Source organism: Pipistrellus kuhlii, unplaced genomic scaffold (assembly GCF_014108245.1).
Source record: "Pipistrellus kuhlii isolate mPipKuh1 unplaced genomic scaffold, mPipKuh1.p scaffold_m20_p_3, whole genome shotgun sequence".
Taxonomy (NCBI): domain Eukaryota; kingdom Metazoa; phylum Chordata; class Mammalia; order Chiroptera; family Vespertilionidae; genus Pipistrellus; species Pipistrellus kuhlii.
The window spans coordinates 31099732-31115068 of record NW_023425529.1 but is presented as its reverse complement, the minus strand read 5'-3'; the positions used below and the strand labels follow the sequence as shown (position 1 = coordinate 31115068).

Sequence of the window (15337 nt, the reverse complement as noted above, 5' to 3'; positions counted from 1 at the left end):
GCCACCATCTTTGAGGGTGGGACAGTCAATTAGAATATTTCCTCCTTATTGGTTGTGGGTGCTGCTATCTTTGCAACAGTGTGAGGATTAATTAGCATATTCCCTCTTTATTAGATAGGATACCTTGTGAAAATATTCCATCTAGTTAACACATTTACATGGGTGATTGTTTTGAGATCATAAAGCCCAGAGTTTAGCTTTAAGATCTTCTTGTCTAATACCTGGTTCTTTTTCTTTTTCTTTTCATTTATTTTTTTTATGAGCTGGATTACTAAGAACAAGCACATTTATTAGACCTGGTGGGTTATTGTTAACAAAAATTTTCAAGGAATTAGAAAACTAAAAGTCTTGGGAAATAATTTTATTATGTTAACCTTGGGCCCATTAAAAAAAAACAGAGAAGGCTGAGAATAAATATATTCATCAACAGAGTATCTTAGGTGAATTAATATTTATTCAGAATAACTTTAATGATATTTGATGTTATTGAACTTCAAGAAATTCCATCTGATACAGGAGTCCTTGAAACAGACATTGACTATGATGTAATAGTGATGGGTTGCTGGGCGTTGCGTAAAGTGTTATTGACTTTTAACACTTTGGTTTTAATTGAAGTTTAAGAAGAAAAATGGGCAATCAGAGACAGGGGTAATATATGAACTTATAGTTATTTTACACATAGGACTTCACATCCCAAAATATCAACTAGCTATGAAATTCTGTCGTCTATTCTTGCTTTTGTCAAAACAAATATCAACCCATTCCCTCCCGACACCACAAGCCAGGGCAGTATGAACAATCATCATCTAGTGTCATCAAAAGTTTTCATTCATGGCCTAGCCACGGCAGCTCAGTTGGTTAAGATCATCCCATGCACCAAAAGGTTGCCAGTTTGATTCCCCGTTAGGACACTTACCTAGGTTATAGCTTCTGTCTCTGATCAAGGTGCATACAGGAGGCAACTGCTTCATGTTTCTCTCTCATAATGATGTCTCTCTCTCTCAAATTAATAAAAACATATTTTAAAAAGTTTTCATTCATTCAGCAAATATTTGAGTCCCTACTATGTGCTGGCATTAGAGAGCAAGAAAGAGCCAGACACCTGCCCTGCTGGAGGCAAGGACCAAAAAATGGTTAGCATGTAGATGGGAGGAGTCCCTCAGAAGGCTGATGGACTTTGATATTCAGCAGGGCTGAAAATCTGCATATGATTACTTGCTGCTGGATGAATTTCTGAAGGCAATCCTTTAACCTGATAATCCTCTTATTGTTTACCAAACTTTACCATTGAAATGGCTGTTTGCTTTGCTAAAGGGTAAATGTGTATTCCAGTAAATAAAAAAGCTGATGGGTGTGGAGATTCACTAGGGTGAAGCCTCTGCTTGGCTTTCCACCATGCCTTATAAACTTATATTTCTTGTTTAGTATATCCATTTATGTGTGGCTCCTTCTCCAGATTCCTGAACAATTGTTGCAAAAGGTTGCTGCTAATTATGCACCTCGGAACAGGGACTGGAGAAGAAGATTTGCTGGAGCAAAAAAGGAAGTTCAATGGTAAAGGTGGGGATCCTCGAACAGGTGGGAAGATTCACTGCACATAAAGCTCACACCAACTTTGGAATTTGTGCTCCAAAGTGGGTGAGGATGTCTTTTTCAAGCCAGACCATAATGAATAAGAATTTGGTTAAAAGGCATAAATATAGCTGAAACCAGTTTGGCTCAGTGGATAGAGTTTTGGTCTGTGGATTGAAAGGTCCCAGTTTCGATTCTGGTCAAGGGCATGTACATTGGTTGCAGGCACATCCCTGGTGGAGGGTGTGCAGGAAGCAGCTGGTCAATGTTTCTCTCTCATCAATGTTTCTAGCTCTCTATCCCTCTCCCTTCCTCTCTGTAAAAAATCAATTATATATATAGGCAAAATTATAAAGAAATTAAAATGTCAAAAGGTACTCTCTTAAATCAGGCTCAAGAAAACAATGGCCTTGTCATATTTAACTATGTGAGGTCTTGTTCAAATTACATTATGCCTAATTTGTACTGGGGATCAAAATTCTGTAGTAACTAAAATCTTCTGCCTCTAGTGTGGAAAGGCTGGGCAGCTAGCGAGGGTGGAGCCGTCAGTTCACTCACAGGGGTACTCTTTAATGCTTTGTTTGAAAATTACCACATGATGCCTTGGGATAGGCAGATTTTAGCTAAAATAACTTTAAAGGCTAGTCAAAGCTATGGAGAGAAAAGATCCAGGAAAAGAACTTTGATTTATTAAATCTTGTCTATATATTAATGATACTTGTATCTGTCTTTGTTGTTATTGTTAGGCTATTAAGCATGCCTTTCATTTAACTTAATGGGAAAAGAAACCTCGGTGGCCAGGCCTTTTACTGAATTTCCCCAGAGCAAACAGGATGTGGGGGTTGGGAGACACGTGGCCCACTAATTACTAAGTCTTTTGGTGATCCTGTAAAATGGATGCCCGTTCCTGAGAATACCATTAAAAGTCTCCTTTTAGCCATGTTTTTATTTCCCGGTCCATCATTTAAAATTTGCAGAGTTTGGGGATGCATATGAGATTTCTGTACTCATCAAGAGAAAAAGGCTAGTTTAAGAGAAAAGGCACACCCCCGTCTGATTTTGGATGGCTTCTTGAACTGAGCTCCATCTCTTTACAAGTGTTATAGAATAAATCCATAACTGTTTTTATTATCAAAAAGATGGAAAAAATGACCCAAAGGAGATACACAGGCTGGGTTTAGGCAACAATATTAGTGCTTGCATAATAATGGAGAGTTTTTAAATAATAACCTTGGACTGCATTCCAAGGTTACCGTTAAGGTCTTTAAAAGTCAGTAAGTTATCTCTGTTACAGAATTTTCCAAAGCAAATGCCTTAGATGGTAATAATTGGCTTTAAAATATTAAATTTGTTGAAACATAAATAAATACAATAGATGTAACTAAAATGAAGAATATGTGGCAGAGCTTTTCAGTGATAATTATAGGTATATTAATGGAGTAGGGAGCTGGTCACATTTCCCAAAGCAGGAAGCTTAGATGTTATCTTTAAGGAAAGAATGTGGCAGTTTTACATTCAAGCAGCTACCCAAGTCTTCGGTAACTTAAAGCTTTGGAGTTTACTGAATTAAATAATAAAACGTATTAAATATCTAGGTATTTTAAAATGACAAAATACTGAAATATTAATCTGAGTTTGCCTCACATATGAAAAATCTAGATGACAGAATTGAATCTATTAATTAAATATGTCTGGTATTTTTGAAAATGTGAAGTTATTATTAATCTAAGAAAGACTAGGTATTTAACTTGCCACCTAAAACTTAAGGCTTCTAAGAGTTTAAAGTTCATATTTAGTTAGGAGAAATTATATAGTTGTGATAACAAAATACATAAAGTACAGAAATTTATTTTTATTTATTTTTGAGAAAATAAATCTTGTATTTTCTCTAGAGAAATTAGTAGTTTAAAATTTATTGTAGTCTTTATGTGTACTATGTGTGGTAAATTTCAACCTAAGCTATAATACTTAATTGGTCTAATTAAAAAGGAGGATTAATCTATGATCTTAACTAAATTTTAATATAAAACCAATTTAAATTTAATTAATATCTTTTAGAATAATTACAAAGATTATATAATATAATCTTTTATATATATACATACACACACACACACACACACACACACACATATATATATATATATATATATATATATATATATATGATATATATATATATATGATAGTCTTTCCAAGTTAAATTTCCAGACTTTAATGGAGGGATAGCTTTGGGACATTTCAAGGGCCCTGGAATGATTCAAGATTTATTCTTTTTCTTAAAAGAACGATTGTTGAACTAAATTAGGCCAATTTAATATACTTGAAATCATGTGGAAGGCTTTATCAAATAAAAATTAATAACTATATTTTATTTACATATATACATATATTTTAAATGCTATAAAGAGTTCAATCTCTAAGCGAGGGCAAGACAAACTTGCTGAATATTTCTTAAGCAAAACCAGATTATTCAGCAGAGGGATTTTAAAAAACAAAAGCCTCAGGCAGCCTGCTTTTTAAATAGACTAGGGGAGGGGAGGAGATAGCATCTGTACTTCATAGGTCAAATGTATAAGTTTGCTTACTTTACTTTTTTAATAAAGATGCCTACTTTAATTATTTAATAAATTAGCTTTTTACAATATAATCAAGATCTCATATAAACTCAGTTATATGAGAAGCCAATATTTTTATAAGCAATTGGGTTTAACAAGGCCAAAATAAAAATTTACATACATATGCAAATGAGCACTAGCCAAAAGAAATACTGTTTAAAAGTAAATTTTAAGCTTAATAAAAAGGAGAAATTTTAAAATATCTTCCACTACTATTTATGAGGTAAACGAAAAGTTATTATTCAAGCAATAAATCTCATCATTAGTAAGGCACCATTAGAAAAAGAGAATCACTTGAAATGTAGGCATGGCAGAATTGGCCAGCATCCAAAAACAACCAAGTTTGTTGTTCTGTTTAAAAGAAAAAAAAAGGTTTGTTTTTAAAAAAGAAATTGCCTAAATATGGCCTAGAAATTGCTCTGGGAGAAAAAACAGAAGAATATTTCATTCAAATATCTGGAAAACTGCAATCAAAAGTCAATGTATTAGGCCTCAAAAAGAAAAGGAAGTAATTTTCATTTTGCTTTTCTAACAAAGCTTGTGCCATTGTACTCAAACACTCAAACACAGAAATTCAATGAGTGTCATTAACTTAGAAAAGAAGCCTATTTCAGAGTGATTTAAATTGGCAAATTGAAATAAGTGAATATTCAGGGGAAACTTATTTGTACTAGGCAGGAATCTATTCCTGGAGTATTAACTATTTCTTACTGATGGTTCATCTCATAGTAAACCTGCTTATCATGCAATAAATTCAAGGAACGCCCCACTTGCATGTTCCCAATTTAAAACAAAAAAGAGGGGATAGTGGAGTAATCTCATGTAAGTAAATTACATCAAGCCTTAATTATTTTAAATTTTTTCACTTTAAGATTTTTTTTTTTTTTTACTTGTAATGATGATGGCAAGACACACGTGGTGTCAGAATGAGCCAAAGGAAAATGGTCTAATTATATGGGAAGATCCTGAGTCAAGTTTATAGAAAGGTCCTTTTATTAACCTTTGGTATGCTTATGTATTTCCAGAAAACTATTCCAAGCCATTGTGGATTCCTGCAACAATGGTTCTGAGGGAGGAAATGACCAGACTACTCCAACCACAGATAGCAGTTGCCCCAAGCATATATGCTGGGGCAATGCCCTGACAAGACAGAGGAGAAACAGTTCAGAGATGGTGTTAAAGACACCTTGCCAAGCTAGCAGTCATCAGCTGTGCATCGGTACAGGTTGCCCTGGACAAAGCCAAAGAAGGTCGGACCTGCATTGTCATTGCCCACCATTTGTTCACCACCCAGAACTGGAATATCATTGCTGTCATGTCACAGGGAACAGTGATTGAGAAGGGAACCCATAAAAACTGTTGGCCAGTGATTAGCAAGGGACTCAAAGAACTGCTGGTCCAGAAAGGAGCTTACTGCAGACTGATTCTTTTGACACCTGACAACAATTTTATTATTTTTATTTTTTATTTTATTTTTTAAATATATTTTATTGATTTTTTTTTACAGAGAGGAAGGGAGAGAGATAGAGAGCTAGAAACGTCAATGAGAGAGAAACATCAATCAGCTGCCTCTTGCACACCCCCTACAGGGGATGTGCCCGCAACCAATGTATATGCCCTTGACCGGAATTGAACCTGGGGACCTTTCAGTCCGCAGACCGACGCTCTATCGCTGAGCCAAACTGGTTTCGGCCCTGTCAACAATTTTAAAAGGACATGAAAGAACTCAATCATTTTCATTGAACTTAAAAATCATAAAAAGATCAAAGCTCTGAAATGTATTAAAACAAAAAGGGGGATATGCTGGGAGAAAGGACCAAAAAGTGGTTAGCATGTAGATGGGAGGAGTCCCTCAGAAGGCTGATGGGACTTTGATATTTGACAGAGCTGAAAATCTGCATATGATTACCTGCTGCTGGCTGAATATCTAAAGGCGATCCCCTAACCTGATCATCCTTTTATTGTTTACCAAACTTTACCACTGAAATGTCTCTTTGCTTTACTAAAGCATCAATGTAAATAAAAAGCTGATGGGTCCAAAGGTACAGGGAGGATCACCACTAAAGTGAAGCCTCTGCCTGCCTTTCCCCCATGCCTTCTAAATGTATATTTCTTGTCTAGTATGTCCATTTATGTGCGGCCCCTTCTCCAGATTCTGAGTCCTTGCTGCAAAAGGTTGTGGCACTGCCCTTCCCTATCTAATGGAAAATACAGGTTAGCAATCAGTATTGAGAATGAACATGTGGTACTACGGGGCTTCCGAAGCCTGAGGGACTCCGGGGGAGAGTTTTGCTGTCTGAAGCGGAGGTGAAGTCCTCTTTAAGAACAGAGTTTACTAAGCAGAGGCAAGTGGTATGAGAGAGGAACGGTTACTTCTTTTTTTTTTTTTAATTTATTTGTTGTCTAAAGTTTTACATATGTCTCCTTTTCCCCCACTCCCACCTCACCCAAAGCCATTCCCACCCTGGGCAAGCCCCCACCACCCCAGTGTCTGTGTCCATAGGTTAGAGGTGCGGTTATTTCTGTGTGACTGTGGCTCAAATGGAAGGGGAGAGCCAAGAGGTGTAGTTGAACAGGTGGTCCCACATGTAAAGTTTTATCGGGTCTAGTAATAATTAATGTCGTTTTTAAACATTCGCTTAAAATCTTGCTTGGCGTTGACTTGTATTGACATAACCTTTAAACACGTGGTATCTACAGAACGTGTGAAGTGCAATTAACAAGTTTTGCTTGAAAAAGTTTGTGTTTGGTTTGGTTTTTGTTGCAAAACTAGGGCTAAGAAGATGGTGGATGAAGAGCATATTCGGCACTGCATGCTTTACGAGTTCCAATTAGGAAGAAAAGCAAGTGAGGCTGCAAAAAACATCTGTGGTGCTCTTGGTCAAGATGCAGTTAGCGCCAGAAAATGCCAGCGTTGGTTTGAGAAATTTCGCGAGGGAAATTTTTCGTTAGATGACAAGAGTGGTCGAGGCCGTGTGTCCAATTTTGATCAAGAAGCTCTTCAAGCTCTTTTGGTGCAAAATCCTCAAATTACCCAACAAGAGCTTGCGACAACTTTAAATTGTTCACAAAAAACAATTTCCAATCAATTGCGTGCACTTGGCAAAGTCCAAAAGTTTGGAAAATGGGTTCCTCATGAGTTGACCGACAACAACTGTAATCAAAGAGTCACAATTTGCAGTTCGCTCTTCTCTCGTCAAAACCGTTTGCCGTTTTAGAGCAAATTGTTACCGGAGATGAACAATGGGTGCTGTATGTCAATTTGAAAAGGCGGCCTCAATGGTTGGACAAAAATGAGGCTCCGCAGCCCACGCCAAAACCTGACTTGCATGCGAAAAAAGTGATGTTGTGTGTTTGGTGGAATTTTAAAGGAATTCTTCATTATGAACTTTTACCATCTAACCAAACCATTACAAGTGCAGTGTATAGTGCCCAATTGGAAAGGTTAGGCCAAGCTTTAAGAGAAAAAGAACCCGCGCTGATTAATCAGAAGGGCGTAATTCTTCACCACGATAACACACGACCGCATACTGCAAGAATCACTGCTGTAAAACTGCGCCAGTTGGAATGGGAAGTTCTCCCTCAACCTGCATGTTCTCCTGATATTGCCCCTTCCGATTACCATTTGTTTCGTTCTTTGCAAAACTTTCTTCTTGGAAAAAAATTTAATAATGAAGAATGCCTCAAAAATGCATTGACCGAATTTTTGCATCATAATCACAAGAATTTTACAACAGAGGGATTAAAATGCTTCCTGAGCGTTGGGCACAAGTAGTAGAAAACAACGGCAACTATATTGTTGATTAAATTTTGTTGTATTGTTTAAATAAATTCGATTAAAAAAAAATATTAGAAAACGACATTAATTATTACTAGACCTAATAAATTAATAAATGGTGATTATGAATTTTTTTCCTGTTTTAAAAAATACCTAAATTCCTTAATTGCATTCGAAATGTATTCTGCTGAGGTATGATACATGATATCATATACATATATATACAGACACACACATAGGTATATTAACAAATTATGTGTATATATTACAAGCCAGATATTGATGCTCACTTCAACCCCTGCATCACACACTGCTGGTAGAGTTAGTATTTATCCTACCTCATCCTGTGTTGATATTTCTCTCTTTCTGTATATTTTCTTTGTTTCCAAGCCCAGTACCTATGAAGTCTTCAAGGACATAAATGATCTTATATTTAAATGTGAAATTTTAGGCCTTATAAGAATTCCTAGACAAGAAAAATGCATCAGTACAGAGCACAAGAGATAAATTTTGCACAACTTATTGGCAAAAATGTGAGGGCATGGGGTATTGTGGTATAGAAGATCTTTATAAAGGAATATGGGTGTTTCTATTTTTTTTTTTCCTGTCTCTACCAGCTCCTTTCTCATCCTAGTTAAAAAAAGAAATAGAATGGTAAATTATATGCTGAATTTCATTCCTAGTTCTATTTGGCTGCCTATTTATTTAAATAATTATTCTCCTTGGAGAGAAGCAAATGACAGAAACATAAATTTTGTACAAGTGTCAATGAGAGTCTGATCACACATCATGTGGCAATCACCTGCCTATAGGGGCTGACATACAGTGGGGGAGTGTGGGAAAGGCTGAACACCTGCTTTGAAATCCAGAGGTGTTGAGTGTCTGGACACGGTTTGGGAGGCAGGGAAGTACCTGGAAAAATCTCTCGCCGTGGTTGAGTGGAATGTTTTGCTGCCTCCCTCTTTTTCTGGGGGACTCTCAGAGACTATTGTGCTGCCTCAGACTGTGCTGTAACCTCAGGTGTCAGAGGGGTCAGCAGCAGACTGAGTGTGGACTCTCAGTGCCAGAGTCTGGAATCAAAGGCCCTTTTCTGGGCATATTCATATGTAAGCACCATATGCACCAAGAGACAGCACTTTAAGGAGGCAGCTCCCTGACAACTGGATTCCACCCTGAAAATGCCCCGGCTTTAGACTTCTCTGCACTGACCTAGGGCATCAGCGTGTCTTTTCTCTCTCTATCCAGACAAACTCCCCAATCTGAGAGCTTTCTTTTCACCAACTAAGCAAAGCATGATTTATTAACAACTGTAAATCACCTCCAGGTCCTTTGAAGGACTTTCATTCCTCTTTGTCCTGGATATTTTTTATGACAGGTAAAAATATCTATCCTCAGAGCTACACGAGATAAAAATGAATGGCCCCAAAGGGAATGAACTCTCGATTTAGCTAATGCTTCCTTTTGAAGAGTATATCTTAAACGGAAATACAGTAGTATATGACATTAAAATCTGAAAAATTCACTGTGAAATAGTCTATTTTCTCTACTCTAATATTTTTTATGCAGAGGAAAAAGCAAAAAAAAAAAAAAAAAGTAACAAGGTAAATTTAGTAAATTGAGCAGAAGAACAAAGAAGCAGAAAACAGAAGCATACTTATTCTGAGACTGCAACCACGTCCTAAGAATAAAGTGGTTCCTGTTAGTTGGCAAGAAGGGGAAATGCTGCATATTATTTCTCCTGCACAATAGGAAAGTAAGGAAAGTGTATCTTGGCCAAACAAGTCAAGAGACTGACTCCTGCCCGATCTGGAGGAATCCTTTTCTCTTTCCATTTTTCTTTACTAACCGTTTGATTACTGCTATGTAATGCCCCTTCACACTAAAATAATTGCTTGTGTTTATCAGTTTATCACCATAACTATAAGATGGCACTATTATTAGCCTCATTTTACAATGAAGGAACTGAAGCTCAGAGAGGCCAAGGAACTTGCTTGGCATCATCACACAGCCAGTAAGTTGAAAAGCCTCAAGCTGAACTCTTCTCAATCTTCAAAACTTTCCTTCTGACCTTTCATAGGCTAATATACAAAATGTCCCCTTGGGAGTTCAACTGGGAGACCTGTAATTCAATCACTCTCTATGACATGTGCTGACCAGCAGGGGGCTCTGTGAAATGAAGAAAGGCCCTGGCTGGCAGCCGGAAGGCCCCAATAAGCCCTGATCATTGGTCAGGCCTAGGGACCATACTCATGCACAAAGTTCGTGCAACAGGCCTGTAGTATACTACATATATTTTTTAGTGATAATACTGAGTTCATTAAGAAGAAACCACTTCCATGTAAAGTATCCCAAGTACCTCTTTTAATCCTAAATGACATAACAAGACTGAGCTATTTAATAAGACCTGGGGATGGAGGGACTTGCAGGGACAGGGTAGGGACTTACAGCCCCATTTCAAAGCACGTTGTTTCAAGGTGTTCCCCTTTGCCATCTCATTAGTGAGTGACAACAAAGAATCAAAGATGAACACAACCTGCCCACTCCTGTCCCCTCATTTGAGCCAACTTACTCCATAGAGTCGATGATTTTTTTTGGCTCCACAGGGCATGGATATATGACTTCATCAATGTGCTTCAGGTTACAGTTGGAAAAGGCAGTAGAGATGTGTATGAAGGCTTCCAGCTTTGGCATCTGACTGGCCATGAGCAGAAGCTTCTGGGTGGCAGTAACGTTGAGCTGCACGGCGTGTCTAGAGAGAATTAGGCAGAAAGAAACACACCGGGCCTGTATCATGCTTCTTGGTGAAAAGTGGGTCAAGTATATCTATGATCCCTTCTCTTAGCACTGCTCTGAAATTCCAGCCTTGTAATTAGGGGAAAAAATTCACAGTTATAAACATTAATAACATTAATAGATGTAAAGCAGTCACAAACCCAATGTCAGATTACATCATTGTATATCTGGAAAGCAAACAGAAGCAGCTAAAAAATGTTGGATGGACAATAAGATAATCCAGTAAGGACAGAAAAAAACAACTAGAAAATATAGTGGAAGAAAGGCACAGATTCAAAACCCAACAGTTAAATATATATCACATTAATAATAAACAAATAGGCTCTACTAAAAATGATAAAACTTCAAAAGGATCATGACAAAAAATTTGAATAAAGAAATATATTGTTTCTGGATAGAAAGAACTAATGTTTTTCTAAATGAATCTATATATTCAAGGTAATCCCAATAAAATTTCCAAACCTTTAAAAAAACTGGCAAATTATTGTAAGTTTAGTCAAGAAGTACAGCAGGTGAGAATAGTCAAGAAAATCCTATTAAAAATGATCTGTGTGTATATTTGCCTAGTAAAATAAAAATTATAGTAATGAAAATACTATGATGTTGAAAGAAAAAGCTGAATAAAACTAAAGATGATAATTTAATATGTTACAAGTTTCCTTTCAAATAAAGAAGTGAAAATAAATCATTTAATAAATGTTTTAGAAGTAACCATCAGCTAGAAATAATAAAAAAAAAGGTTACTCTACATTCACACCTACCCCACTCTTGTTTTACAGAACTTTCCTGACTTCTTATTCCCCCTGATAGCAAAATAAATGTTAAATGGGTCAAAATTGAAATGTGAAAATGAAACAATAAAAATACTAGAAGAAATTTCAAATAACTTCATACATAATAAAAATAAAGTTGAGGATAAATGGTAAACTGTTAAGATATTTGAAGCCTTTTAAAAAACAAAGAATTATTAAATCTTTCAAGAAATCTTAAAATTTATCAGAAAAAATGCTTCAAATGAAAAAAAAAAAAAAAAAGCAAAAACTGTGGATAGGTATTTGAACAAAAGAATAAAATACCAATCAGCATTTAAACATCTTCAACCTTTCTAATTATCAAAGAAATAAAAATCAAAACTCACAATGTCACTTCCATGATCAAATTAACAATGTTAAAAAGAATTAAAGAATTAAAATAGAGCATGGTGGTGGGTGTTGAAATGGGGAATCGTGTGCATAGTGATGGTGTAAATTGATGATACCATATTTTCAAGAGCAATTTAGTATTATATGACAAATTATAATCTGTTTCTAATCTGGGCACATTTGATACATACCTAACAATTACATTTAGTATGTACCCAAAGGGAAGCACCCAAAGGTACTATATAAAAAAAAAAACACATTTATGTGCAGAGGTGTTCATTGAAGAGTTGTTTACAATAGTGAAAAATTAGGACAATCTACCTATACAGAACTGGCTGAATATATTACATATGTGTACAAATGAGTATTATGTAGTCATTATAAATTATAATAGACAATGAAAGATAAAAAAATAAATGAGCAGTTTGCAAAAATCTTCTCAATATGATGACTTTGTTGTAGATTTGAACACAAATCTATTTTACTAAGGCTCCATAAAGAAAAACTGACATCGCTGAAACTGGTTTGGCTCAGTGGATAGAGCGTCGGTGTGCAGACTGAAAGGTCCCAGGTTTGATTCCAGTCAAGGGCATGTACATTGGTTGCGGGCACATCCCCAGTAGGGGGTGTGCAGGAGGCAGCTGGTCGATGTTTCTCTCTCATTGATGTTTTTAGCACTCTATCCCTCTCTCTTCCTCTCTGTAAAAATCAATAAAATATATATAAAAAAAGAAAAAGAAAAAGGAAAAACTGACGTGGCTCAGTGGTGAGCCTCGACCTATGAACCAGGAGATCACAGTTCTATTCCCAGTGTGTATGGGGGGGAGCACCTGCCTGGGTTGCAGGCTCAAGCCCCAGTGGGGGGGGGGCGTGCAGGAGGCAGCCGATCAATGATTCTCTATTATCATTGATGTTCCTATCTCTCCCTCTCCTTTCCCCTTCCTCTCTGAAATCAATAAAAATATATTTTTTAAAAAAAGGAAGAAAGAAAGAAAGAAAGAAAACAAAAAGGGAAAACTGGAATGAATGTTCTCCACAATGTTAAGTGGTTAGCTCTGGGCATGTGAGATTTTGGAGAAGTTTTTACTCCTTTGTACTTACTTTTTCATTGGGACTACCTTTTCTTTAAAAAAAAAAAAAAATCAACAACAGAAACCACAGATTTACAAAACAGATGTGCATGCACACGTGTATGCACACACACATATATCCATACAAGCCACGAGAAGGGAACAGGAAGTACCTCAGGTGGTCATTGAAGCGCACGGTGGCGGCACAGTGGAAGACGATGTTGGTGCAGGAGAGCAGCTCCTGCATGTCCCCCTTGCTGATGGCCAGGTCGTTCTGGTTGAGGTCTGCGTAAACCGCTCTGATCTTCTCATGCACGTTGGGACAGACCTCTTTGGCTTTTTCAAACAGCTGAAACATAAATATAAATCAATATACAAAGATCACCAGCTCCAGCACATTGTTTCTTGTTCTCATGGACCTGTTTCACCCTAACTCTAAAAAACGGGTTTTACTAGTAGTTGTAATATCACTCAAAGAAGGCATCCCAAGAGCATTTGCTTAATTTTGTGCAATTCATGTTTGGGATCATGCCTGCTCTTCATAATCTGATAAACATTTGAAAAAAGCCAGTTCTAATAAGCAGGAAAAAAGTGTGTTTGAACGTTCCTGCAGCGTGGAGGAGTGATAGTAAATTAAATGTATCCGGCCCCCTCTGCTCCTCCCTCAGGAGGCATCTCTGTGTTTATACATGGTGGTGATTCCATTTTGTGCTGGAAAATACTGTTTTCAGTGCAAAATTGCCAGCCTATATAAAATTTTCAGGCATTGCAAAGTCTCATGAGGATCAATTCAAAACAATATATTTAACTGGCCAGATTAACAAGATGTCCTAGCAACACAAACATAATTGGAAACAAATTAAGCACATTTATAATGGTTAAAACAAATACAAATTTTATATCCCCTCTTTCTAATATAAATGGCAGTTATTGCCAAGTTAGATAATTACGTGAGCTCATGAACCTTTTATGGAATTATAATTGATTTTTTAAAAATATTCTAATTTATAAAGGGCAAAGGAAGGAGCAGTGGCAGCTTCGACTTTCATTACAATTATTCACTTGGATCGAGGTCTCTACTTTCGCCTCCACACAGAACTTCTTCAATTAAATTGGTGCTTTCTATTTTATCAGGAAATATGATTTTAATAAAATGATCTTGGTTCCAACCTATTTTGGTAAAAATGGAATTTTACTGTAATATTGGTATGATATGTTAACAGCGGGGGGGCGGGGAGGGGGCAAAAATGTAAGGCTAAATGTTTAGAAAAGTTAAGGGCAGAGAAAATTCATCTTTGGTTTTAATCAAAATAGAATAGCAGAGGCAGTCCTCTTCTACCCTTTAACCACCAAAGAATGTTTTCATCTATTCCTTGATCCTTAGTAGCAGGCTTCTTCTCTCCATTAGAGATCTACCCTGGGCTTTTCTTTGGGTAATAAGTAGTTGATCTCAGGTAGTCAGAGGAATCATGCCTCATTTGTATCAGGCAAGACCATATTCAGAGGCCATGCTGGGAGTTTTATGAAGGTGATCAGAGAAGGAAATTAAATTCACATATTGCTTGGCAAGTTCAGATACTCTATCTCTAAGCTACTATTTTTCTGCAAAGGGTCAGTCTTTTCCATGGAGTGTTAATTCAAATCTAAAAATAACTAAATTTGTGGAAGGCTCTTTTTCTTTTTTTTTTTTTTAATCTGCTTGATAGATTTTATTCACACAAAAATTTATTTAAGGTTCTGTGGAATCTTTGACTTTGGCTGTGATGATTTTTGGCTGCTTGACGGTAAGAAGGGGAAGATGATTTCAGTGTCCATCCTCCTAGTAATGGGGTTTCTCATGTCTGATGTAAGTTGCTATACACAGATTTTCTATTTCCTTTGTTTTTTTGTGACTCTAAAAGGCAGAGGATACTCCACACCATATTGTGCTTTCAGACAGCCAATGTAATGTTGAACAGCACCCAAATACTAATTTACAGCATTACTGTTATAGGAGATAATTGTTATTTAAGGAAATGATGTCTCAATCTATATTCTATATATTGACTTATGATTTCAAATGAGAGAGCATATTTGAATGAAATAGTCCACTTAAAAAAAATCTGAGTTTTCTGATCCAAATAATAAATGATTATTATGAGTCAAAAGAAATCAATGTCAATGAATTAGCTGCATTATATAACATGCCTTATCTGAATCTCACCATATTGCTATAATTTCTAATAAAACAACACTCTGTAAATACTGTTACATCCTACAGAGAATGCTAGATTTGCATCCCCAAACTGCCATCCACCAGGTCAGTACTTTTCAAGGTGTTATCCCCCAATCAAACTGCATGGGGATCACTAGCAAGTATTCATA

The 15337-nt window shown here is 36.4% G+C and overlaps 1 protein-coding gene across 1 annotated transcript in view; it reads right to left on the bottom strand.

Annotated features, from left to right (window-relative positions):
* FAR2 (fatty acyl-CoA reductase 2) overlaps positions 1-15337 on the bottom strand; it is a 125607-nt gene that overhangs the window by 30169 nt on the left and 80101 nt on the right. The window contains exons 3-4 of the mRNA XM_045587882.1: positions 13147-13322; positions 10538-10717 (exon numbers count right to left, since the gene is read on the bottom strand). Coding sequence (XP_045443838.1) covers positions 10538-10717; positions 13147-13322 — 356 coding nt within the window. The remainder of the gene's footprint in view (positions 1-10537; positions 10718-13146; positions 13323-15337) is intronic.